The 24152-nt window shown below is 43.7% G+C and overlaps 1 protein-coding gene across 1 annotated transcript; it reads left to right on the forward strand.

Moving 5' to 3' along the window:
* Positions 1-10380: 10380 nt before the first annotated feature.
* LOC307210666 (keratin, type II cytoskeletal cochleal-like) lies at positions 10381-21866 on the forward strand (the record flags this gene model as incomplete). The annotated part of the gene is made up of 9 exons (XM_079966739.1): positions 10381-10851; positions 12468-12676; positions 14399-14459; positions 15772-15867; positions 18225-18389; positions 18819-18944; positions 20141-20361; positions 21164-21198; positions 21300-21866. 9 exons carry the CDS (start codon positions 10381-10383, stop codon positions 21536-21538), a joined length of 1623 nt encoding a protein of 540 aa, XP_079822865.1. The 3' UTR covers positions 21539-21866.
* Positions 21867-24152: the final 2286 nt, after the last annotated feature.

The raw sequence follows: 24152 nt of genomic DNA on the forward strand, positions 1-24152 counted from the left end.
GGGACCGAGCAACGGGAGCTCACCCCACTGTGGGGATTTGAACCGGCGACCTTCTGATCAGCAAGCCAAAGAGGCTCAGTGGTTTAGACCACAGCGCCACCCACATCCCTTTACCTATGTTTATTACCTCCCTCTTCTATCCCTTGTGAAAAGTCTTTGATGGTTGCCTTTGGTGTGTCGTCTGGTGGCAAATGGCTAAAAACATGCAGTGGCCAGTATGTGTCTTTGATGTAGGGCAGGGTGGCTCATAGCTGAGCCAGCATCTATAAAATATCTAGTTTTGGAGCATAGAAGTTCAGAAGTTCAGCATAGACTGTTGGACCCAGTGCTATGCATCGAAGGCTACCTGGGATTCGCTTTGATGCTTCTTCAGGGCATTTCATTGGCAGATTTAAGTGCTGCTTGGTAATGTTTATTTTACTTACTGTTCAGAATAAAAACTGTAATCTTCTCACCCGCTTGCCTTTGTATTGCTTCTGAATCTAATTTTAAAAGAACCATCATGCATTGCGCAAGACACAGGGTTAGGAAATTCCACTTAGCAGTTTTACAAGTCATCAGGACATTACGTTAGGTACATGAAGTGATGAAAATAATGGAAAAGGCCTCATGCCAGACATACCAAAGAGATTGATTCAGGCCAATTACCTGTGATCTCCAGCTGTCAAACCCAGCTCTCCAATGAGATAAAAAGGGGAAACGCATGAGCTTCCCAAAGGATCCTTTCACCTTGGCTGTCCAGGAGTCTTGTCTCATCTCTCTCTGTCTCTCTCTGTTTCCCCTTCTTGCCCTGAGGACAATTTTAGCACATCTTCAGCTGTTATCCCAGGTAGCTGAACTAGCTTTAGCATGCTTTCGGTCTCCTGGGGAGGTGGTGCAGGCTTTGGACATGTCAGTGGTGGCTTTGGCAGCATAAGCCTCTATGGCTTAGGAGGTGGTGGTGGCTATGGAGCTGGCGCAGGTGGCATCCATGAGGTTACCATCAACCCAAACCTCCTGGTGCCTCTTAACTTGGAGATTGACCCCACCATCCAGAAGGTGAGGAAGGAAGAGAAGGAGCAGATCAAGACACTCAACAACAACTTTGCCTCCTTCATTGATAAGGTAAGTTTCTCCCTGGGTGCCATCCTAAAAACTTTATGCTACTTTAAAACAAGTTTCATCCTGGACAAGATGGATTGTTTCAAGAAGTGGCAGAAAGATATATCAAAATTTGTCTGGCAGGGCAAAAAGCCCAGAATAAAATTTAAGATCTTAACTGATGCAAAAGATAGAGGGGGGTTTGCCCTGCCGGACTTAAGACTTTATTATGAATCGGCAGCTTTTTGCTGGTTGAAACACTGGCTACTTCTTGAGAACACAGACATTTTGGATCTGGAAGGGTATGATAACAGCTTTGGTTGGCATGCATACTTATGGTATGATAAGGCAAAGGTGTATAAAGGCTTTAAAAACCATATTGTAAGGAAAGCATTGTATAATTTCTGGATTCGATATAAAGATTTGTTGGAAAGTAAAACTCCCAGGTGGGTGTCACCAATGGAAGCTAAGAAAGTGAAAAAGCTTAATATGGACTCTAAATGGCCAAAATATTGTGAAATTTTAGAATATGATGGTGAAAGGGTTAAACTTCAGAGTTACGAGAAATTAAAGCCCAAAGTTCGAGATTGGTTGCACTATCATCAGATAAATGAGACATTCAAACAGGACAGGAAAATAGGATTTCAGAAAGAGAGGTCAAAACTAGAAACAGAATTGTTAGAACCCAATACTAAGAACTTATCAAGAATGCATAATTTGCTGTTGAAATGGAACACACAGGATGAGATGGTGAAATCAGCTATGATTAAATGGGCACAAGATATCGGTCATGATATTATGTTTGCTGACTGGGAACAGTTATGGACTACCGGTATTAAATTTACTGCATGTAATGCTTTAAAAGAAAACATAATGAAAATGATCTACAGGTGGTACATGACCCCAGTCAAGCTTGCAAAAATCTATCATCTGCCCAATAATAAATGTTGGAAATGTAATGAGACTGAAGGTACTTTTTATCACCTTTGGTGGACCTGCCCGAAGATTAAAGCTTTTTGGGAAATGATCTATAATGAAATTAAGAAAGTCCTTAAGTGGACTTTTCCTAAGAAACCAGAGGCTTTTCTCTTGGGCATTGTTGGCCAATTGATGTTAAAGAAGGATAGGATTTTCTTTATGTATGCTACCACAGCAGCAAGAATTCTACTGGCAAAGTATTGGAAGAGGCAAGAACTACCTACTCTGGAAGAATGGCAAACAAAGGTGATGGACTTTATGGGACTGGCTGAGATGACGGGCAGAATCTGTGACCAGGGGAAGGAGACAGTGGAAGAGGACTGGAAGAAATTTAAAATATACCTTAAAAACTGTTGTAAAATTGAGGAATGCTAAGATGTCAAGGGGTAAGAAACAGAGAATTACAGCTGTAACTTAAAAAGTAAAGGAAATTTAATGAAAGGGAATCAAGATAAATTGACCAAAGGGTTGCTAAAGAACCATAAAACAAGGATGCAGGGATGGGGAGGTATGGGGAAGTCGAAGGAAAGAAGGTGTATGAAAATACAATTATGAAGTTATACTTGTTTAAATGTTTTGTATGTTTTTGTTTTGTGTTTTGTTTCTATTATGTGCTTGAAAAATGAATAAAAATTATTTTAAAAAATAAAAATAAAACAAGTTTCATCCTGCTACTGTTTTCTTTCCCTGCTTACTATATCCTACCAACGTTTCATTGCTAGAAATAGACACAGCCGTGCACAGTGGTAGTTCGGTTTTCAAAAGTCTCTGTTGATGAAAATTTTGGTTTTCGAATGCCGTAAACCCAGAAGTAAATGCTTCAGTTTTTGAACATGTCTCGGAAGTCGAACATGCCATGCGGCTTCCGTATTGAGTTTTCCATATTGATTGTTCAGTTTTCAAACATTTCCAAACTCGAACAGTCTTCCAGAATGGATTACGTTTGAAAACTGAGGTATCACTGTATTTGTGGAGCATCCTTGCTCTCACATCATGGATCACATCCAGAGATGGGGAAGAACTACAACTCCCATTATCCCTGGTTATGAACAATGGCAGCTGGGTATAATGGGAACCAAAGGCTCCGCACACCTGCTGTAGTTGGATCCAGTTTCATTCTCCTTCAGCTAAAACAATGGAAAATGTTTAGATAACTTTGTGTACCTTGCATAGTGTTCAGCTTTTGCTTGTCTTGTGAGAAAGACCTAGAGATGATGAAATTTGAACAAGGTGCTTCCAGTTCATAGCTCAAGCTCTTAAAATGCTGTACCCACTTATGCAATATGTGAGAGCAAAGGAGTATTTAGCATGGGATTGCTAGGAAGAAATGAGAACATGAATAAAGATGGAGGTTGTAGTTGGAAGACCAGGTAGCTGTGCAAGATATCAGACTCCACTGCTTGGTACCTACCGGCAGATGAGAGCCCAAACTTCACCATCCTTTTTTTTAATGTAAAGTATTTGCCGTGGCAATTTCTTGCAATCTATTTAAAAACAGAAGGGAAAGATGTCAAGATATTGCCTCCTTTGAAGGTGGTATAGCTTAGCAACCCATATTCTGTTTTGTCTGTACACAATGCCAACATTCAACATATTTTTGTCTTGGTGGGATACATTCAGGTCCGTTTCCTGGAGCAACAGAACCAAATGCTAGAGACCAAATTGAGCCTCATGCAGGGGCAAAACACCACCGGGTATAGCCTTGAACTTTTATTTGAGTCATACGTCAGTACTTTAAGAAGAGAAGCGGATAATATTACAGGACAGAGACCACAATTGGACATGAAATTGAACATGCAGGATACCGTGGAGGACTTCAAGATAAGGTGGGTATTGTAAAATTATTAATATTGTTATCATCATCATTGTTGCATGGTAGGGGGTTGGACTAGATGATCCTTGGGGTCCCTTCCACATTTACAATTCTATCATAACCACAATTAATTTATAAATCAACTTCTGCACAATTATCTCAAGGGGGTGTGCAGTTAAAAACACAAACAAAAAAAACCCCAACTAGTTTAAAGCATCATGACAGCAGATACATTTAAAAGAAGACAATACAAATTAGACAGTCGGGACAAAGACCCATTTATCCAGTTAGGGAAGTCTGTTGGAACACAGTTGTTTCTGGAAAGTGCAGGTGGTGGGTGTCTTTCAAGAGGGAAGCTGTTTCACAACAGGGGCAGCCACACTGAAACCCCTGCTTCAGGTTACTTGCACATCCTGCAGCAATCTGACTGAAGGCAAAATATTGTAAAATAGACAAATGAAAAGGAGTCTGTCAGTCTTCTCCTTAGCTGACTGCCGATGCTCTAAATGTGAAGCAAAATCTCAGTCAGATGAAAATCTTTTTTTTTTTTGGTCACGTGTCAAAAGTCAGCCTGGCTGGGCATCTTCTGAGGGCCCAAACTCCACCCATGACAAAAGCCCTCGAACTTCCTCCTCCTCCTCCTCCTCCTCTTCAGCATTGCAACCTGCCAGCATTCACCCACCTTTCTCTCTGGCCCAAACGGTGGTGGAGGTGCTGAGAGAGAGAGAGAAGCAGTGGGTGCCCCTGCCTACTTGCTCATTGGCTCTTTTGCCAGGAAAGCAAGCATGTGGCAGGTAGCAATGGGGGAGCAAGAAGGAACAGATGGTGGCAGATGGCAAGGAGGTAGATTCATGGAGAGAGGGAGCAGGGCATGGAGAGTGTTCTTACCAGGGCCAACTTAAGACCTTTAGAGGCCCTAAAGACTGAAAAGATTATGGTGCCCACCATGTGCAATTCAAAATAAAAATAATACTAACCAGTACAATAATGTTTTAAACAAACAAAACAACATATGTTTATTGCAAACCATAAAAAAATATGTTTATTGCAAACCATAAATCATAAAAGGAATTATAATCACTCTTAGCTTCAGCAAATATCAGTCTTCAAACAGGGATGTGCCTACTTTTTTTGCACATGGATTCCATCCTTCTACTTTATTCTGGTGAAAGACCCAAAGATTAATGTGGCAAGTGACAGATGGTGATGGGAGGCTGTGAAATAGGTCTTTTCTTCCACTCATCCAGTGGTAATGAGTCACTCAATTTCCCCCTCCCTCCAACAGGAATGAAGAGGAGGTCAACAAGCGCACAGGTGCAGAAAATGATTTTGTGGTGCTCAAGAAGGTGAGTGGGTTTCTATGAGGCAAGAACCTTGACTGAACTACATAACTGGGAAACAGGGGCAAAGCAACTGCTTATATAGATTTCTGAAAGCCTGGGCCACTCCCAGCCAACATGATTGGCTGTCTAAACTTCCAAGTTGCGAATCACAACTCAGAGTTCAAGGGCCAATGGCAGTGGCCCCAATCCTGAAACGTTCTGTAATTGGACATCCTGTATCGAATGAGAGCAAAGGATCTCAGAATCCTTAGTCCACATTCAAGCTCAGGTAAACACAGACTACTGAATTCATAACAGTAACTATCCCTGTAGAGCATGAGCACAATGCGGGTGGACTGCAATTTCAATTGCCATGCGGTCTCTACAGGGCTTAACCCGGCACTGCTAAATCAGTTTTGCCATTTCAGCAATTTTTACAACAGCATCTTTGCTGTTCTGCTAGAGAAGCTGCCCTAGAAGTATACCTCTTGCTCACTATTGAAATCTTGTTTCTTACTTAATATGTTGCTCAGATGCCATAATAAAATACAATCAGGACTGAAAGATGAATGGATAGACAAAATACAAAGTTAGGCCTGACATCAAACCAACCAAGCACCAAAGAAATCTCTTGAGGTGACTGCATCCTCAATATTAGCAAGAATAGGACTTTTTTTTTCAAGCAGGGTTGCAGATTGTTCTAGGGCCGTTGTTCTCAACCAGTGGGTCGCCAGTGTCGGACTACAACTCCCATCATCCCTGAGCTCTGTCCTTGCTAGCTAGGGGTGATGGGAGTTCTAGTTCAACAACATCTGGGGATCCACAGGTTGAGAAAGGCTGTTCTAGGGTTTCACTTTTCCATCTAGTACAGTAGAGATGGGGGAACCCTCCAGACATTGCTAGACTACCACTCCCATAATCTCTGACCCTTGGCCATGCTGGCTAGGATGATGGCAGCTGGAGTCCAGCAACATCTGAAGAGCCAAAGGTTCCCCATCTCTGAAATAAGCTTCAGGCTGCAAAGTTTCCTTGCTCAGTGTGGACCAGTGCTTGAATGTGGTAGAGATGTGGCTGTCTTTCACCTTGGTAAGCCCTCTTTCTTCAACTTTTCCCTCATGTAGGACATAGCCCAGTTGGAGGCCTACATTCCTGACACCTCTGTCGTTCTCCGAATAGACAAGAACTGAAACCTGGACCTGAACAGCATCATTGGCAAGGACAAGGCTTAGTATGAAGACATTGCCAAAAGAAGCAGGGCTGAGGCAGCATTGTTGTATCAAAGCAGGGTGAGCAGTTCTCAAGTGTTGGGGAAATGGGTTTGAAAGAAGGAGCCAGGGCTCTAAAGCAGGGCTCTAGAGTGGCCATGTATCTTAGTTTTACAGAAGACAGTCCCTGGTTGAAGAGCTGTTGGAGGGTATTCCTGTACATCAAGGCATCCTCTCTGAAAGGCTGTCTGATCCAACTCCATGAAAAGATAAAGAACCCTAAGAAAGGAAAACATGGAGGTTGTATCAGTTTATTGGCTTCATGACTGATGGCTCCTTGTAAGGAAAGGAGATATATTTCTGAACTATAATTGTAATCAAACCACCACAGCACTTGTCTTACTTTTGTGTTTATGTCGAAGCCTTTCCAATTTCATGCCATCTCCATAATAAAACTGCTGTCAATCTAAGCTGTGTGCATTGATTCTGACTGTGTGGGGCTTCTTTCATACAACTTGCCTTTAGGTGGAATTTCATTTGCACAAGAGACCTTGATTGGTCTATGAGCTCACCAAAGCTCTGCTCTGCAGCTTCTTTGAAAAAGAAACATGAAGGCTAAACTCTGAACCGTTATGAACATAAGATAGTATTCAACCAACTTGGTCATGCTCATTAATTTCACTGGGTCTACCCTGAGTAAAACTTAGTTGAATACCATCCAAAGGAAGCTGCCTCTTACTATGACCACTGGTCCATCTAACTCACTGGTTTTCAGTGATGGGGTAGAACCCACTAGTGGGGCACAGCCTGATCCAAGATGAATTGCAACAGGAGCACCAATACCATACAAATATATGGTCAGTGATGGGCACTGGGGTCTCAAATTTCAACAGCAGCATGTGCAATGACAAAATTTTGTGCCCCTCTGCCTCTCACACTCCATTCTAAACAAAATAAAAAAATTCCTTCCAGTAGCACCTTAAAGACCAACTAAGTTAGTTCTTGGTATGAGCTTTTGTGTGCATGCACACTTCTTCAGATACAGATGTGTGCATGCACACTTCTTCAGATACAGATTCAGATATTTTTTTATTTTGTTTTGACTATGGCAGACCAACATGGCTACCTATCTGTAACTCCATTCTAAATCATAGTTGCAGCTCCATACCCAGGGAGACCAAACCAGCTGCTCTCCCCTAAATCTGCCTCTGGTAAAAGACAAAAATATGGGTCCCGAAATGCATGTTGGTTTTGAGTCTGAAAAGGCTGAAGATATCTGACCTAGCTCATTGGCTGGCAGCAGCTGTGCAGAGCTTCCGACAGGAGTCTTTCCCAGCCCTACTGGAAGATGCTGAGAATTGAACCTGGAATCTTTTGCATGTAGAGCAGATCCTCTACTGCAGAGCTATGGCCCCCATGCTAACTGGAGTAGTAAACTTTGTTTATTCAAAAATGTTTTTGAGAATGCGTAGAATGCCCCTCCTTTGTCAGCACTGAAGAGGGATTTTCCTAAGGTCCATAGCAGCGGAAAAAATTAATTTCCCCTCCGTGCCTGCTCTGATCACACTAACTATCATCACACATGCACACACCTACACCTGATGCAATTTTCAAAACCTGCACATGGAATGCAAATGTGCATTTAATGCTCCCTGCCACTCCTCCAGTTGAAGGTGCTTTGATATGCTCTGAGAAAACCGGCTGCAAAGAAATCCTTTAAAACAATGCAGCTCAAATTCTGATTCTACAGAAGGCATAAAGTCAGTGGCGGACCATGGGCTCTCAAATTTCAGCAGCATCTTGTACAATGCCCAAATTCGGTGTAGCTCCCACCTCTCACAATCCACTCCAAAGAATAGTTGCAGTGCCCCTGAGGTTCTGTGCCCAGTGCAACCAAACTAGTAAAGGTAAAGGGACCCCTGACCATTAGGTCCAGTCGTGACCGACTCTGGGGTTGCGGCGCTCATCTCGCTTTATTGGCCGAGGGAGCCAGCATACAGCTTCCGGGTCATGTGGCCAGCATAACTAAGCCGCTTCTGGCGAACCAGAGCAGCGCACGAAAATGCCATTTACCTTCCCGCCAGAGCGGTACCTATTTATCTACTTGCACTTTGACGTGCTTTTGAACTACTAGGTTGGCAGGAGCAGGGACCGAGCAACGGGAGCTCACCCCATCGTGGGGATTCAAACCGCCGACCTTCCGATCAGCAAGCCCAAGAGTCTCAGTGGTTTAACCCACAGCACCACCCGTGTCCCAAACTGGTAGCGCTCCCCAAATCTGCCTCTGATAAAGTGGGAAGGTTCAGTTGCAAGATCTGCACCATGTCATTACTCAGACAGTAAGGATGAGCGAAATGTCAATGTCAATTTCTCTCTGTTAAGTTCAGGTCAGCGCATATCAGTTTGCACCTCTTTTTTGGCACCATTCATCATAAATTTAAATGCTTGTGTTTCAGAATTTGTCTTTTCTACAGACCACAAAACTCGGGGCCTCTTCATACGTTCTCTTTTGTACATGTAGGATTCTTGTTAAAGTGTCCACCTAAAAATGTGAAGGGTGAATATGAGAAAGAGGCATTTGACAACATGTGCACCATATGAGTATGCTCATCACAGAGTTGGGGTTGGCTGCTGAGCAAACAGAGTTTTGTTGCCAGCTGGAGCATTTAAAGCCCCTACCATGCCAGCCTAGTTTCGGATAGTTAAGACTTCTCAGTCAAGAACATTGAGGGAGGCATATTACTCCGTCTCTTGCATTTTCATCTTGTGATGAAATTGCGGGGATTCAAACCGCCGACCTTCTGATCAGCAAGTCCTAGGCTCTGTGGTTTAACCCACAGCGCCACCCATGTCCCTTTGTGATGGCTGGTAACTAATAGCAAAACAGATTCAGGATGGAGAAATAAACACTAAAATACTGATGAATTACGGTGAGAAATGTGGCAAAATAAACAGGAAAAAACATGGAAAAAAGAGAAGCCAAAAAGTTAGCTACCTTGGAGACATTTGGTCCAAAGGCAATTTACAGACATTTCCAATAAACAGATGAATGGAATATGATGCCATCAGAATATGATGCCATCACAATGTGAGTTTTCAGTGCCCTTTCCACTTCCTTGGCTGCTGTTTGCAGGGATGATCAGAATTTCAGCTTGATGGCATAGCAAGTGTTTGGCTCTATCAAAAATTACATGGGACGAGGATGTGCAATGGAGTCAGTGTTCATGTGGGACTTGCCAACCCAGACATATAGTTCCAGCCATGCTTCCTTTGCTCAATGGGTCCAAACAGTGCCATTTTTGTCTAGAAAAAGAGGTGACAGAACTCTCCATGAATACCTCTCTTGTTTTCTTAGAATGGCAATGGAGAGGTGCCAGTACTCACCTGAGAGGTGCTGGAACTGAGTTCCTGTGAGTTCCCCCTTAAAAAAAAACTGGACCCAAGGTAAATCAACAAGGAGCTCCAGAGTTACATTGGCAGAATCTGAATTCAGATTTTGACCACATCTGTTCATCACCAGCTAAGCATTCTCACAGGCTTATGTATCAACATTTGCTTTTTCTCACCTGTAAAATGAATCAAGTGCCTCTTTCCTAACTCTGAACATGCTGAGGACATCAAAAGAGTCCTTTTCTCTTGCTTTTCTCTTTTCATCATCACTATAAAAAGTGGAGGCCTTCAAGTCTAGTTTTTATGGAACTGGATTTCCCTGCCATTAAATTAGAAGTTACGGCAGACGTGCTTTTAAGTATAGCTCAGATCTCTGCTCAGCAAAACGGGCAAGCATACTGGTTAACCAACACCCCAAGCTAATAAACAGGATGTAAATGGAGATTTGGGGCTGATGAGAGCTGCCCATCACGCAGATAAAAAGAGGAGAAAGTTCCAGTTCTGGTTTCAGAGTGAGGGTACCGTCTGTGGATAACTTTCCTGCCTGCTCCGGCACACAGAGACACAAGGCATCATCTGTCTGTCAGCTGCTATGTCTTGCCAGTCATTCTATGCTAGTACCAGAGGGGGTGGTGCAGTCAGGAATTACAGCTCATCCTCAGCTGTGGTACCAAGGAATGTGAAACGCTACAGTGCTGTTAGCACCGTCTCATACAAAGGGGGCAGCAGTGTGGGCCCCCGAGGGCTAGGATTTGGTAGCAGAAGTCTTTCTGGTGTTGCGTCCTGCAGGCCCAGAATAGCTATTGGCAGCTACCACCCAGTGAGATATGGATATGGTCTGGGGGCCGCTGGTTTTGGACATGGCTATGGTACTTCCAGCTTTGGCTACAGGGCTGGCGGAGTCAGCGGGACTTTCTCACCAGGCATTGCGCCTGTCACGGTCAACCCTCACCTCCTCCAGCCTCTCCACCTGGACATTGACCCCAACGTCCAAATGGTGAAACAGCAGGAGAAAGAGCAGCTGAAGACCCTCAACAACAAATTTGCTTCATTCATTGACAAGGTGAGTCATCTAAACAACTCGTATAGATATTTCAGTGGATGGAGTTAAAGTTATTCGTTAACCGAAATCTTCAGCAAGAAAGCATGAGGTTGGTAGTATTCATTTTTTTTTTATAATAATTTTTATTAATTTTCCAATTTTAGAACAAAATAACAACAACAACGTAAAAACATCAACAAATACAAACAAACACACAAATATAAATTCTTAACCTCATTTTCATAAACCTCCTTTGAGGTTGGTAGTATTCAACTAAGTTCTATTCAGCGTATACACAATGAAATTAATGGACCTAACGTATTGATTTCAGCAGGTCTACTCTGAGGAAAACTTATTTTAATAATAATAATAATATATTATTTATACCCCCACCTATCTGGCTGGGTTTCCCCAGCCACTCTGGGTGGCTTCCAACAAAATATTAAAATTCAATAGTCCTTCATATATAAACTTGAACTTTGAGTCTTCAGCATGCAGAGTAGTAGAATGGGTTCTACTACTTAATGCCAAACAAATCCAACTCCCAATTTAAGAATACCGGATTTCTGTACACACTGGCCAAAATATTAGATCCTACAGCACTGGAAGAAAGCTGGAAATCTCTCACCCAAACTGACACATTTGGAGGACACATTCCAGTATTCTGTACTACTTTGTCCCATGGGTAGACACAGAGCTTTTCCAAATGATTGGTGGGTAGGGAGTATTGTGGGAGGGGAAATGTTCTCATGCAACTATTGCTTTGGGCGTGGAGATCAGGAATGAGGGGAAGTAGTCTTTTTAAAAAATAAATTGATTGATTGATTGCAGCAATTCAATATGCCCAAACAGTAGACTATAAACATAGTAAAGGTGGTGATAAAATGTCAGGCTAGGATCTCAAAGACCAGGGTCCAAATTCCCACTCAGCTGTGGTGCAGCATAGTTCTGGGCACCACAATTTAAGGACATTGACAAACTGGAACATGTCCAAGGGAGGGCAAGAAACATTTGGATGGAGCCTGGAGACAAAGTCCTATGAGGAAAAGCTGAAGGAGTTAGGTATGCTTAACTTAGAAAATAGATTGTGGCCACATGCATTCCATATATTTAGGGCACTATTATACCACTTTAACGGGACGCGGGTGGCGCTGTGGGTTAAACCCACAGTACGCCGGCTCCCTCGGCCAATAAAGTGAGATGAGCGCCGCAACCCCAGAGTCGGTCAAGACTGGACCTGATGGTCAGCGGTCCCTTTACCTTTATACCACTTTAACAGTCATGGCTTCCTCTAAAAATGTTCGTTACGGGTGCTGAGAGTTGTTAGGATAATCCTATTCCCCTTCACATTTCCCAGAGTTCCCTGGCCGGAGGGATTTATTCTTAAACCACTCTAGCAGCACCTCAACACACCAAACTACAGTAAGTTATTTGAGATGTGGCTGCAAAGCCAAGTTTGAGTAGGTAGGGTCTGAGTGTTCCATATCCTCCATTATCCTGTCTCCATGCTGGAGGAAGATATAACTATGGTGGCAGGAAGGAGGAGGGCTGTTGAAATAGGACACATGCAGATAAGTACATAGGGTTTTGTCTACTTTCATCATAACAACAGTTGTTTTGTGGGCGGGGGGAGCTAGGTCCGCTTCTTGGAGCAACAAAACAAGGTGCTGGAGACAAAATGGAGCTTACTGCAAGAGCAGAAACGAGTTAGGAGCAACATAGAGCCCTTGTTTGATGGGTTTATCAATAACCTGAGGAGGCACCTGGAGGGTCTCGCATGCAGCCAAAGTAAGCTGGAGACTGACCTGACCAACTCAAGAGAGGTACTGGAGGATTACAGGAGAAAGTAAGTGGCATATATTTATCTGTGACACAGCATGTTTTCTGAAGTTGCATAAGCTCCATTTGAAGAAGAAAAAGCTTTTTTTTTGTGGGGTATTCTACTACACACGAACACCATACAAACAGGCCCTTAATATATGCAACTCTTCAAAAGTTTAGTGACACATAGCAGATTGAAATAAATTAAATCTCTTTATTGCCAGTCCGAGTCAACATAGATTTTGCTTATGCAAAGTTTGAAGATGTTGCTTCTGTGAAGTATTCCCTCAGAAGCAGCCATTTTCAAGGTCTCAGATAAGCCCCACTTGCTGCTGTTTCTGCATGCATAGTTGATTGATCCGTATGCACTGAGGCTAAATGCACTAATCTATCCTGCAAAGACTTAACCCTTCCCTCCAGGACTTCATTCTGCAAAGACTTGTGATATTCTGCATTCGATACACAACACAAGGCTTATGCAGTGCAGCATAGATATCTGTTGGGTCGGTATATTTTAGTTCCAGGGTGTGGTCTGAAGGTTCATGAGATTCCCACCTTGCTGAAGCTGAATAGGTCTGAAGACCTATCTGGGTGACCACCTGGAAACCACATCGCTGTTTCCTTGGGTTCTCATGATGGAAGTGATGGAAGGAAAGCAGGATAATAAGAAAACTAAATACATAAGTGTGATTGATCCCTCTCCCTGGCTCCTGTGTGCTGATGAGAGGTGCAGGAGGCCCATTCCCCGCTTTCATGGCTTATCCTCTTCCTGTCTTTACTGCAGGGATAGCTTGACTCGAGAACCAGTGGTCCTCCATGAGCTGTTGCACTCCAGCATGAACGATGGTCAGGGGTGATGGTAGCTGTGGTCCAACTACTTCTGGAGGGCCACAGGTTCTTCCTCCCTTGTCTAAAAAGGATCCATATTCCCATGCTAGGTTAAAGAACTTGACCCTTAACTAAAGCTACATTCCCAGTCTCATACAAGAAATTAGTTGATAGCTCTGACAAAGAACATAGCACTGGTACATCTTGATTTATTGAACTTCGCAGAAATTGTGTTCTTTTACAAGTTGAAGGACTGGAAGAGCTGCTGCTGTTGCTGCTGGGTTGGAGACGAGACTGCAGGAACCTGTACCCATCGCACAGCGACTCCTGCCACACCTTACATGGACACTAGTGCAGCTACAGGCAGCCCACCCACTTAATAGACTACAATATAGTGTAAACATAACTTTTATATGCACTGGGGGAAAAAATAAATAATGTGTGACTTTATTGCGATATTCACTGTGTTGCAGTGGTCTGGAACCAAACCCCCAATATCTCCAAACGATGCCTGTATTTCTTTGAACTATAAGAAAAACCCATTTGCTATGCTGTTCAAATGTCACAGACTTTTTACAGTGTAAGAATAGGGCCAGTTGTGGACTGTTGCTATTTTGCAGTATGAATCAATCGTGCACCAGCAAATTCAAGTTGCACAAATAAGGTGGATTTGGTCTCCTGGCCAACAGATTTGCTTCACACATAATATGTAGTAAGGAAACTGATGGGGAAATGCACTGGGAAAGGTGGGATAAAGACGATGTTGAGTGACGTCATATACCCTCAGTGCAAACAACTCAGAAGGAATGTCAATACGCAGTGGGAATCGTATAAGCTCTGCACAAATCTTGTGCAATCAGATCAGGGTGAGTGCCCCATGCACGTTGCCTTGTCCAGAACTGATCCACTCTCTCACCAGGTATGAAGAGGAGTGCAACGGACGAACCCGTGCTGAGAATGAATTTGTAACACTTAAAAAGGTACGTGATACACAGCTTGATTGAAATGAGCATGGGGGCAGAGGAATCTGCCTTGTACCAAGTCAAACCATTGGCCCATGTCATCTACATTGACTGTCAACAGCCATGCTTGGGTTTCAGGCAGAGGACATTTCCAGCTCCACCTGGAGATCATGCCGTGGATTGGACTTGGGACCTTCTGAAGATGCTCTAGCACTGTGCTATGGCCCCTGTCCATTGACATCTCTTCTTTCTGGCGTTGGATATAAAAAGTGTCCATTTACTAGTTGTTTATCTAAAGGCAGAGATGTAACTGGAGGTCCTCTTTCCAAGTTTCAGCGTTGTAAAGATTGGTTTGCAGGCTTTTGAGAAAAATATGTCCGGCACAGCCAGTGATTTTTTCCCCGGGGGACGCGGGAGTATGCGTACCCCTAAACACTTTGTGAATCTAAGTTTGGACTCATTGAGGGGCAGTATTTCAGTATGGGTAGAAAAATGAGAATATCCCTAAACATTTTTTTTTTAAGGAAAAAAGCAGTGGGCGCAGCCATGTTGGGATGCTTTGTGAGGTGACTTCCTCAGTCTGTTTAATGGTAGGACCAGTCTTGGGGTACAGCAGAGGGGGAAGCAGAATTGCATGTTGAGTCTACAGACAGGCAAACAGATTGGAGAATAAGATGGTAAGTGCAGGTAATGGGGAATTATCTAAAGAGGTACACAGTCAAGAATCTAGCCGCTGCCCAGGTTAAAAAGCAAAACAAAACAGGCTTCACCTGTGATGATTCATAGCTAGGCCACAAGGAACCAAGGAAGTTCTGAAGCCATGTTGAAACATGGAAGAATAGTACAATTCTAGCCCTCTCCAGACAGAAGATGATACTCAAGGGCTGAGCCAAAGCTTCTTCTTTCCTGAGAATGAAGAGCGAGATGGTTCTTCCCCAAGGAGCCAACCAGATTGGCAGGTGTATCTGACTTCAGCACTGGTGAAAGGATAGTCCCCTCCATGGCACAAGAGGGGACTGAATTGCATAAAATGGTCTGATCCAACAAGGGTCTTTTTTCTAGTGAGAACTGAGCATGTTCAGTGGCCATGGGATGTTGATTGGGTATTGAAGGGGGGAAATGGAATGGGGTGGCTGAAATCCTAAACAGGAAGCACTCTACACTGTCAGAGGTCCCACTTGTATCTGCTTCAAACAGGCTTCCTGCTCTTCTGCATGAAATGTTGGGTATGGGCCATTATCAAAGTACTCTACCAATGGCCCACTGTTGTGTTCTGGGAAATTGTAATTTAAAAGCACCCTGTCTTACCATATGTTTAACTGGTCCCTAGGATGTTGACTGCATATACATGAACAAGGCTGACCTGGGAGCGAAAGTGGAAAGCTTAATTGAGGAGATCAACTTTCTGAGATGCTTGTACGAGGCGGTAATGACATTTTCTAATCTGCAATACACATTGTAGCCCACTTTTTATTGATGAAGTGGGGAAAGTCTATATTCCTTTAAACAGCAACAATGAGAATGTATAAAAGAGAGGGAAAGTCTAAGGTTAGCCAGTATACAGAGGCATTTTGACATATGTCCGATGAGCCCATTTGATTTTTCAGAAGCACAACCAAACTTTGGGTATGTTAAGTCAATGCATAGTATTCAATCTTATGCAGCTGGAGCTGATTACACACACACACACACACACACACACACACACACCTACGATGAAAATTGGCAACCCACAGGCCAGATCCAGTCTGTCTTGTTTGAGACAGAAGTTTACTGGAGTCTCCCAGGCAAGCATGGAAGAAGTCCAAGATAGGCCAGTCAGAACCATAGACTGCCCACTGCACTACCTGATTACAAGTTCAAACTTGATACAGTACATGCAAATTGACACCCAGAGCTCTTGGAATGTCTCCCTGGAATAATCTGGAGCAAAGTGAAAGCTTTAAGTGGTCTTGCTTTCTGGAGAGTTCCTCACGCTCCATCTCCTGAGGGAAAACTGACAGGCACTGCCTCCTCCATTGGAGCTGGGAGATTTCCTTATGCCCCTGGATGTGGCGTGATAGTGGAGGGGTGGCTCCAGAGCTGCAGGACATTCTGTGGGCAAATAATGTGAGTCAGAAGAGCGAGAGGGTTACCTCCTCAAGCAGAGAGGATGGAGGCATCACCAGACCTAAGTTCCCCTACTGCAAGGGGTCTCTGGTGTGGAGCTTTATCTGGCCTCTGATCACTTCATTACATTTTAATTCAGGTGTGCTGAAGGTTTTTTTAGTGTTCTTCTCCCCCATTAACCCCCTTTCTTATGCAGCCCTGTGCATTGCTGTGAATTCCACATCAGTCTGGGTGCATTCCCCAATGGCAAATAATCTCTTTAATAATTCCTGAAGTAAAGAGTGGCTAACCAGTTTTGGGCCCAAGAATTCACCCATGGGCAAACTTCAGGCAGGATGGGCACATGCCAACAGTTGGTGAGGCCAAAAGGGGGTGTACCCATCACACACTCACATGTATTTTCTTGCATGCACACACACACGATACACACAGGCAGAGACAAACATACACAAACACAGAAGCACTCAGCTTTCCTTCCTCAGCTGATTCATACAGAACAGCTGAGGAGGCAGGGCTGTCACGGCACTCTCTGCTCATCAAATGTTTGATCTGAATCAAGGCTCTGGGCTTCACGCAGCACTGTGTCTGCTTTAATACTCCTCCCCTTTTTGCTGCAGCCAGCAAAAATGGTGGGATATTGGGGGTGGGTGGGTACATCAAGCCGTTGACCTGGGAGTTAGTCACCCCTGACTTATTCCACCCCAATATATGTGAATCCCATACTGCTATGTCATGCAAATGAAATCCAAGATGGGACTGGTTTGTTCCCGTCCCCAAGGCCTAGCTTCTGAATAAGAGAGTGGCCCTTGAGAATACAGAAAATGGTCATCTAATAATAACATACCCTCTAACATTTTTCCAAGGAAAATAGGATTCAATATTCAATATTAATAATGATGATGATGATGATTTTACTATTTATACTCCACCCATCTGACTGGATGGGCGGAGTATAAATAGTAAAATCTGCCCATCTGCCACTCTGGGCAGCTTCCAACATATATAAAAACATAACAAAACATTAACCATTTTAAAAAGACCTTCCCTTTAGATGACTTGGGGGTTGGATAACTCCATACTCTCCAATGAAAATAGGGACATCCTAAGGAAAAGTGGGACATTCTGGGATCAAATCAGAAAACAGGACAGCTTCTGTAAATCTGGGACTGTCCCAGGAAATTAGGGACACTATAATAATAATAATAATAATAATAATAATAATAATAATAATAATTAATTATTATTATTATTATTATTATTATTATTATTATTATTATTTATTATTATTATTTATACCCCGCCCATCTGGCTGGGTTTCCCCAGCCACTCTGGGTGGCTTCCAACTGAATATTAAAAACAGTACAGCATCAGACATTAAAAACTTCCCTAAAGAGGGCTGCCTTCAGTTGTCTTTTAAAAGTAAAATAGTTGTTTATTGCCTTGACATCTGCTGGGAGGGCGTTCCACAGGGCAGACGCCACTACCGAGAAGGCCCTCTGTCTGGTTCCCTGTAACCTTACTTCTCGCAATGAGGGAAGCACCAGAAGGCCCTCAGCGTTGGATCTCAGTGTCTGGGCTGAACGATGGGGGTGGAGACGCTCCTTCAGGTATACAGGACCGAGGCCGGTCCTGTATACAGGTGTAGAGAGGAATCTCATACCTAGCTTCTTACAGGAACTCCAGGAACTCCATGCCTGCATCTCAGATACCTCTGTTATTGTGCAAATGGATAACAGCCGAGCCCTAGATTTGGATGACATTATTGCTGAGGTCAAAGCCCAGTATGAAGACATCGCAAACAGGAGCCGCTTTGAGGCAGAGTCATGGTACCAGTGCAAGGTGAGAGTTAGATTTCTCGGGGACGAAAGGATGGTTGATATTGTATATGTTAGTAGAGAAAGTTCACAACCGAAATCCCTAGCAGCTCCTGAAACATTTTCTGTCTTGATGGCTAAGATAATGCCGTTCACAGGTACTATCAGATAGATGCTGATTGCATTATTGATGTTTAAATACAAACTTTTTTTAAAAAAAGATGATGTTTTAATAAAGCTTGGTGTTTTTTTGTTTTAAAAAAAGGTGTATAGGAAGATTGGTGTGTTTAAAAATGAGATGCAATCTATGGCTAATGGTTGTCTACCATGAAAATTACTGAAACTTCAGTGACCTTTAGTAAACCATGGATTATTAAGAGGGAAGAGTTGCTTGGATAATTATGAAGTCTGACTGTCCCAGCAGGTATTTCACATGTCATGTTTTCTTTCTAAGTATGAAGAGATGAGGGCAACAGCTGGCAAGCACTGTGACAACCTACGTGACACAAAGAATGAGATCATGGAGTTGAACCGCGTGATACAGAGACTGAAGGCTGAAATTGACAGTGCCAAAGGACAGGTAACTCTGGGCAACTTTTGTGTGGGTGTCTGCCACAATTATACCAGTTTGTGCCTGGAAGAAACTCCTGATAAGCACAGCGAGTTGAGGAAAAATATGAAGGCTGCGCAACCTCACCCTCCAATTCTTCATGCTATTTGTGGGCAGGAAAATTGAGGGGTGTGCTTTGCGGAATATTGTTGGCATGTGATATTTGTTTTTCAATAAATAATCTTCTGGGAATTTTTTTAGCCAGCTCCTAATGCTGAAGAAACTCTATTGTTTATTTATATTGATGAAAGCAAAGGGTGAAGGCGAGAGGACTGGAAGGAGTAGGAGCCATAGCGTCTATTAGCTAATAAGCAGGCACTGGACAGATCCTAACTTCAGCAAGCTTGCAGCTTCGCGTCCTTTCAGATCACACATTTGGGACTATATTGACAGAAATAAGAAATATAGTTAATTTTTTAAAAAAAACCTAGCGAAAGCCTGATCAACTTTCTGTTAACTACCCCGAAACCTCCCACAGATTTTTCACCTGAGCAGAATCCTCGGAACTGATTTCCAGTTTTGCTCTAGGCAAGATTTGGGGAGATCTTCATGTTTCCTGCTATAAAGTGTATAAATGAAGTGCCTGGCGCAACAGAGAGCCTTGACTTGAATTGTGTAATTCTTGCAAAGATGATACAATAGCTGCCTCTCTGGGGTCTCCAGAACTCATTTGGTAACTATACTTCAATGTGAAGAGTTTTAGGTTCTAATAACAGTCACTCTCACTAAATTCCCTCTAGAGCAGGGATTGGGAACCTCAGGCCTGGATAAAGGGTCAGGCAAAAGTAGCCCTCCAGCCTTCTCCATCTGGCCCTCAGGACTTCTCCCAGGCCACAACTGCTCCCTGACTATGCTTTGCATCCTGCTTAAGTTTTCTTGGCCTGACTTGAATGTGTCCTTGAACTTTTGGATGCCTGGATGGAGGATACAGAGGGGGGTGTGAATGTGCATAGAAACTACTCTACTGTACAGAGATAAAATTTGTACTCCTTCCACAACCCATTTTTGCCTCTGTCTCCATCCACCACTGTTTCCCAGTCTTTGGGTTGGAAAAGTCTCCTTTAGAACTTTAGCCCTAATGTCCAATTTATCCATAGTAGCTTAAATTGTTCAGCCCAATGGATGAGAATGTGTCGGGACTATGTCTCTGGGTTTTGCCTCTGCAGCGCAGCAAACTGGAGGCTGCCATTGCAGAAGCAGAAGATCGTGGAGAGATGGCTCTCAAAGATGCTAAGTGCAAACTAACAGAGCTAGAAGATGCCCTGATGAAGGCCAAAGGAGACATGGCCCGACAGCTGAGGGAATACCAGGAGCTCATGAATGTCAAGCTGGCCCTGGATATTGAGATTGCCACCTACAGGAAGCTGTTGGAAGGAGAGGAGAGCAGGTGAGTTGATTGTTTCAATGCAAGGTGCACACACCGGGTTGGATCCCGAGATAGTCACATGTAGAATAGGTCTGCTGAAGTCACTGGGACTTTGGCTAGTCATTACAAATAAGTCCCATAGAATTCCTGAGGTCTATGCCAGGGACACGGGTGGCACTGTGGGTTAAACCACAGAGCCTAGGACTTGCCGATCAGAAGGTCAGCGGTTCGAATCCCCGCGACGGCGTGAGGTCCCATTGCTCAGTCCCTGCTCCTGCCAACCTAGCAGTTCGAAAGCACATCAAAGTGCAAGTAGATAAATAGGTACCGTTCTGGCGGGAAGGTAAACGGTGTTTCCATGTGCTGCTCTGGTTCACCAGAAGCGGCTTAGTCATGCTGGCCACATGACCCGGAAGCTGTACGCCGGCTCCCTCAGCCAATAAAGCGAGATGAGCGCTGCAACCCCAGAGTCAGTCACGACTGGACCTAATGGTCAGGGGTCCCTTTACCTTTTTATGCCAGACTAGCCAATATGGTACCCTCCGGATGTTGCTGGGCTCCAACATCCACCAGCCCCAGCAAGCCTGGCCAATGGTCAGGGATGATGGGAAACTAATCCAGCAACATCTGGAGAACTGCATGTTGGCTACCTCTGATGTTATCTCAGCATGACGCAACCCTTGAGGGCCACCATTTGGAAACTGACTTCAACTGCAACATGTGATGAGCCACATGAACCAAGACAAGGGGGGGTCACTTCAGTTCAGAATTCAACATCCATGATACAATGGAAATATGAGACTTTCCCATTCTCTCTGAACAGGTTGTGTGGTGAAGGGGTCTGCCCTGTGAATATTTGTAAGTGGTACTTTGCTTTCTATATTTTCACTTTTGTTATGGATCTCCTGTGAGTTTTGAACTAATGAAGCCTGCGTTGTGTTTCCTTGTTATTGCTGCAGCAGTGTGTCGGACCCAGGGAGGAGCTGTGTATGATTCTGATCCTTGTATCGGAGGAGGATATGCTTCGAGCAGCAGGACCATAGTCCGAGGTGGAGGGATTGTTGGAAGAAGCATCATGGCTGGTGGCAGTGAACTGGGTGCCCCTTGCCTATCAGTTGGGGCACACAGTGCAGGAAGTGCAAAAAGCTCTAATGTCAAATTTGTGTCCACTTCCACTTCTTTTAGAACAAAATATTAAAACGAAAACAAAAAGGAGCATTCTGAAAGGGGAACTCGGTGCTTCAGCGGGGACACCTAAGCCTTCTAGAAGAGCATTTAGGGCTACTCTGCACACTCCTTTCTTTAGCCAGGTATGCACACCTGGTAGGGATGGGTGAGACATTCGTTCACATTAAAATGCAAACCTACCTAATTCACAGTTCTTGAAGCAACATGTGAATCAAAACACAGATGTCCTTAAAATCTGCACTTCTCTGAGTCTTGATATGTTGTTCTCCAACACAAATGACACCCAAAAGCATGCAACAAAGCATGTGTTATGGGAAAGTGCACACAAAACTTCATTAGGTGAAATGCAGATGAAAATGCACCTCAATTTTCAGGTGGTCTTTTTTGGTTTTTTGGTTTTTTAAGGGTTTCAGACTGGTGTAGAAATGGGAAGAATTGAACTTTGGGGCAGGGGGCAGGGGAGAGCACCTGAGACCAATTAAAACTATTCCATCCCTATCACCTAGTTACAAAATATATGTGGATTGTGTCAAATATGCACAGTGCATGCTAGTATTATGCACTCAGCTTTTTTTTTTTTTTTTTTTTTTTTTGGCCTTCCAGCAGGGAAGCACATCTTTCCCCCCTACCACTCACAAGATCCCAACTGACAGTAAAATGCAGAACACACCCACCCAAAACTTATTTGCTGACTTGGTCCTGGTGGGCAAGCTGTTTTCCACCATTACCAATCAGCTCAAAAAAGAAAAAAGCAAAGAAAAAAGAAAAAAAGCTTTTGATAAGCTTCTGGGGAACTCTGAGGTTCCTCAAGAGCAGAGTATGTAAGCAATTGTTGTTGTTTTTTGCAATAAGCGGGGATTTGATTTTGTGGGGATCTCTTGGATAGATGAAGCTAAGTGGTGGCGAACTTCTTCAGATCATTTCATGCACACCAATGAGGCAACTACACACATGCAAAAACTGTCGTTTTTCAGCTTACCACACTGTCAGCTAGCTGCACTGATTTGCAGTTGCATTCCTTTATTCAGTGTACAAGTAGAGGTGGGGACATTGCTGATTATTCCTCCTGCTGTCCCCGTGGTTTGCGTTTCTCTTGCATTATTTCTGTATTTTCCAATAAACCTATACAGCAGCACATGACCTATAGTGTGATGGTATCTTAGCTTTATGAAAAAATGCAAGGCTCCATAAATAATTGTTATTTTTTCTGATGTGAGTCCCAGCCAGATCCTATAATATATACTAACAGTGAAGTCATTCTTCAAGTGTGAATCTTTATGTAACCAAAATAGCATCACCTATGCACAAGATGGAAGTAATCTGCAAGTTTGGGGAAATCCCAAGGTTTGCAGAAGTACAAAAAAGCAAGTTTGGGGGTTGAGACTAAAATCATTTTGGTAAGGACTGAGCATGCATAGTGGGTATGCAGTGTTGACTGTCTGTTGCGTGGAGGAGAATTGAATGGGAGAATACTGGAAAAAGAGTTTGGCTGGCTGGCTGGCATTCTGAACAGGAGCCCACCATACTGCAACTGTTGCAGGTTCTTCATATTCTCTTTTGAGTACCCACAAACAACCTTTTTCAAAGCTTTGAATATATGAAATGCCTCTGTGTCTAAAAACACATGGTAGGCAGAGTTCTTCTCCCACAAATTTAGGTAACTACAGCCAATCTTTTACATCCTTTCAGAATCAGAGTGCACCTTTCTTTAGTCACTGGCTGTTTTCTTACAACAATTCAGAGTTGATGAATACTTACTTATAAGGCTGCTGACATTATGTTCCTGTACTAGAAAAAATCCTAAACATCTGCTTAGTGGGGGGCAGTCTTTATGGGGCTACAGTGACACACAGTGTGCATCCTCTCGCAGCTCTCATGCCTGGTATAGTTTTCCTTCTGGTCTACTTGGGGGGTAAGTAACTTTGGGTGGCAGATAAGTGGGTGGATCCAATTCTGTGCCACAACCAAGTCCAAGAACCCACATGCCCAGGTGTGCCATCCCTCCCCACTCTCCCCCATGCCTTTGCCACTAGTCACACTTGTGGGAGGGGCTGTAGGCCAGTCGTAGACTATTTGTCTTGCATGCAAAAAGTAACAGCTCAGCCTACTTCTTCCAGCACTGGAAGGACAGTAGAGTGACAAGGTAGGGATGGAGTACTGTAAGCTGAGGTCCTGAAGGGGTGAGAAGCAGCCAAAGGGGAAGTTAGGAGGCAATGTGCTGATCCCTCCAGGAGGAAATCAGGTAGTCCTACCAAGGACCTGATCTCATGACTCATTTCCAGCCCCACAAGCCATCAGAGATAAGGTGAGCCCCCTTTACCACCTGCCAGATTAAGAGAAGCTCAAGAGGCCCCCAGGTGGCTGAAGCCAAGGTGCCATAGTGGTTGGACTGTTGGACTAGGACCTGGGAGATGAACCATAAAGCTCACACCATGGTCCTGGGCCAGCCACTGTCTCTCAGCCGAATCTAGCTCAGAGGGTTGTTGTATGAGGATAAAGAAGGAGAAGAAGAACCATGTAAATCACCTTGGAGCGTGGGTAGGCAAACTAAGGTCTGCAGGCCCAATAGCCTTCTGGATTTGGACCGCAGATGGTCCGAGAATTGCCGCATGGATCGCCAGCAC

This window comes from Podarcis cretensis (genome assembly GCF_951804945.1).
Source record: "Podarcis cretensis genome assembly, chromosome: 2".
Classification (NCBI taxonomy): Eukaryota; Metazoa; Chordata; class Lepidosauria; order Squamata; family Lacertidae; genus Podarcis; species Podarcis cretensis.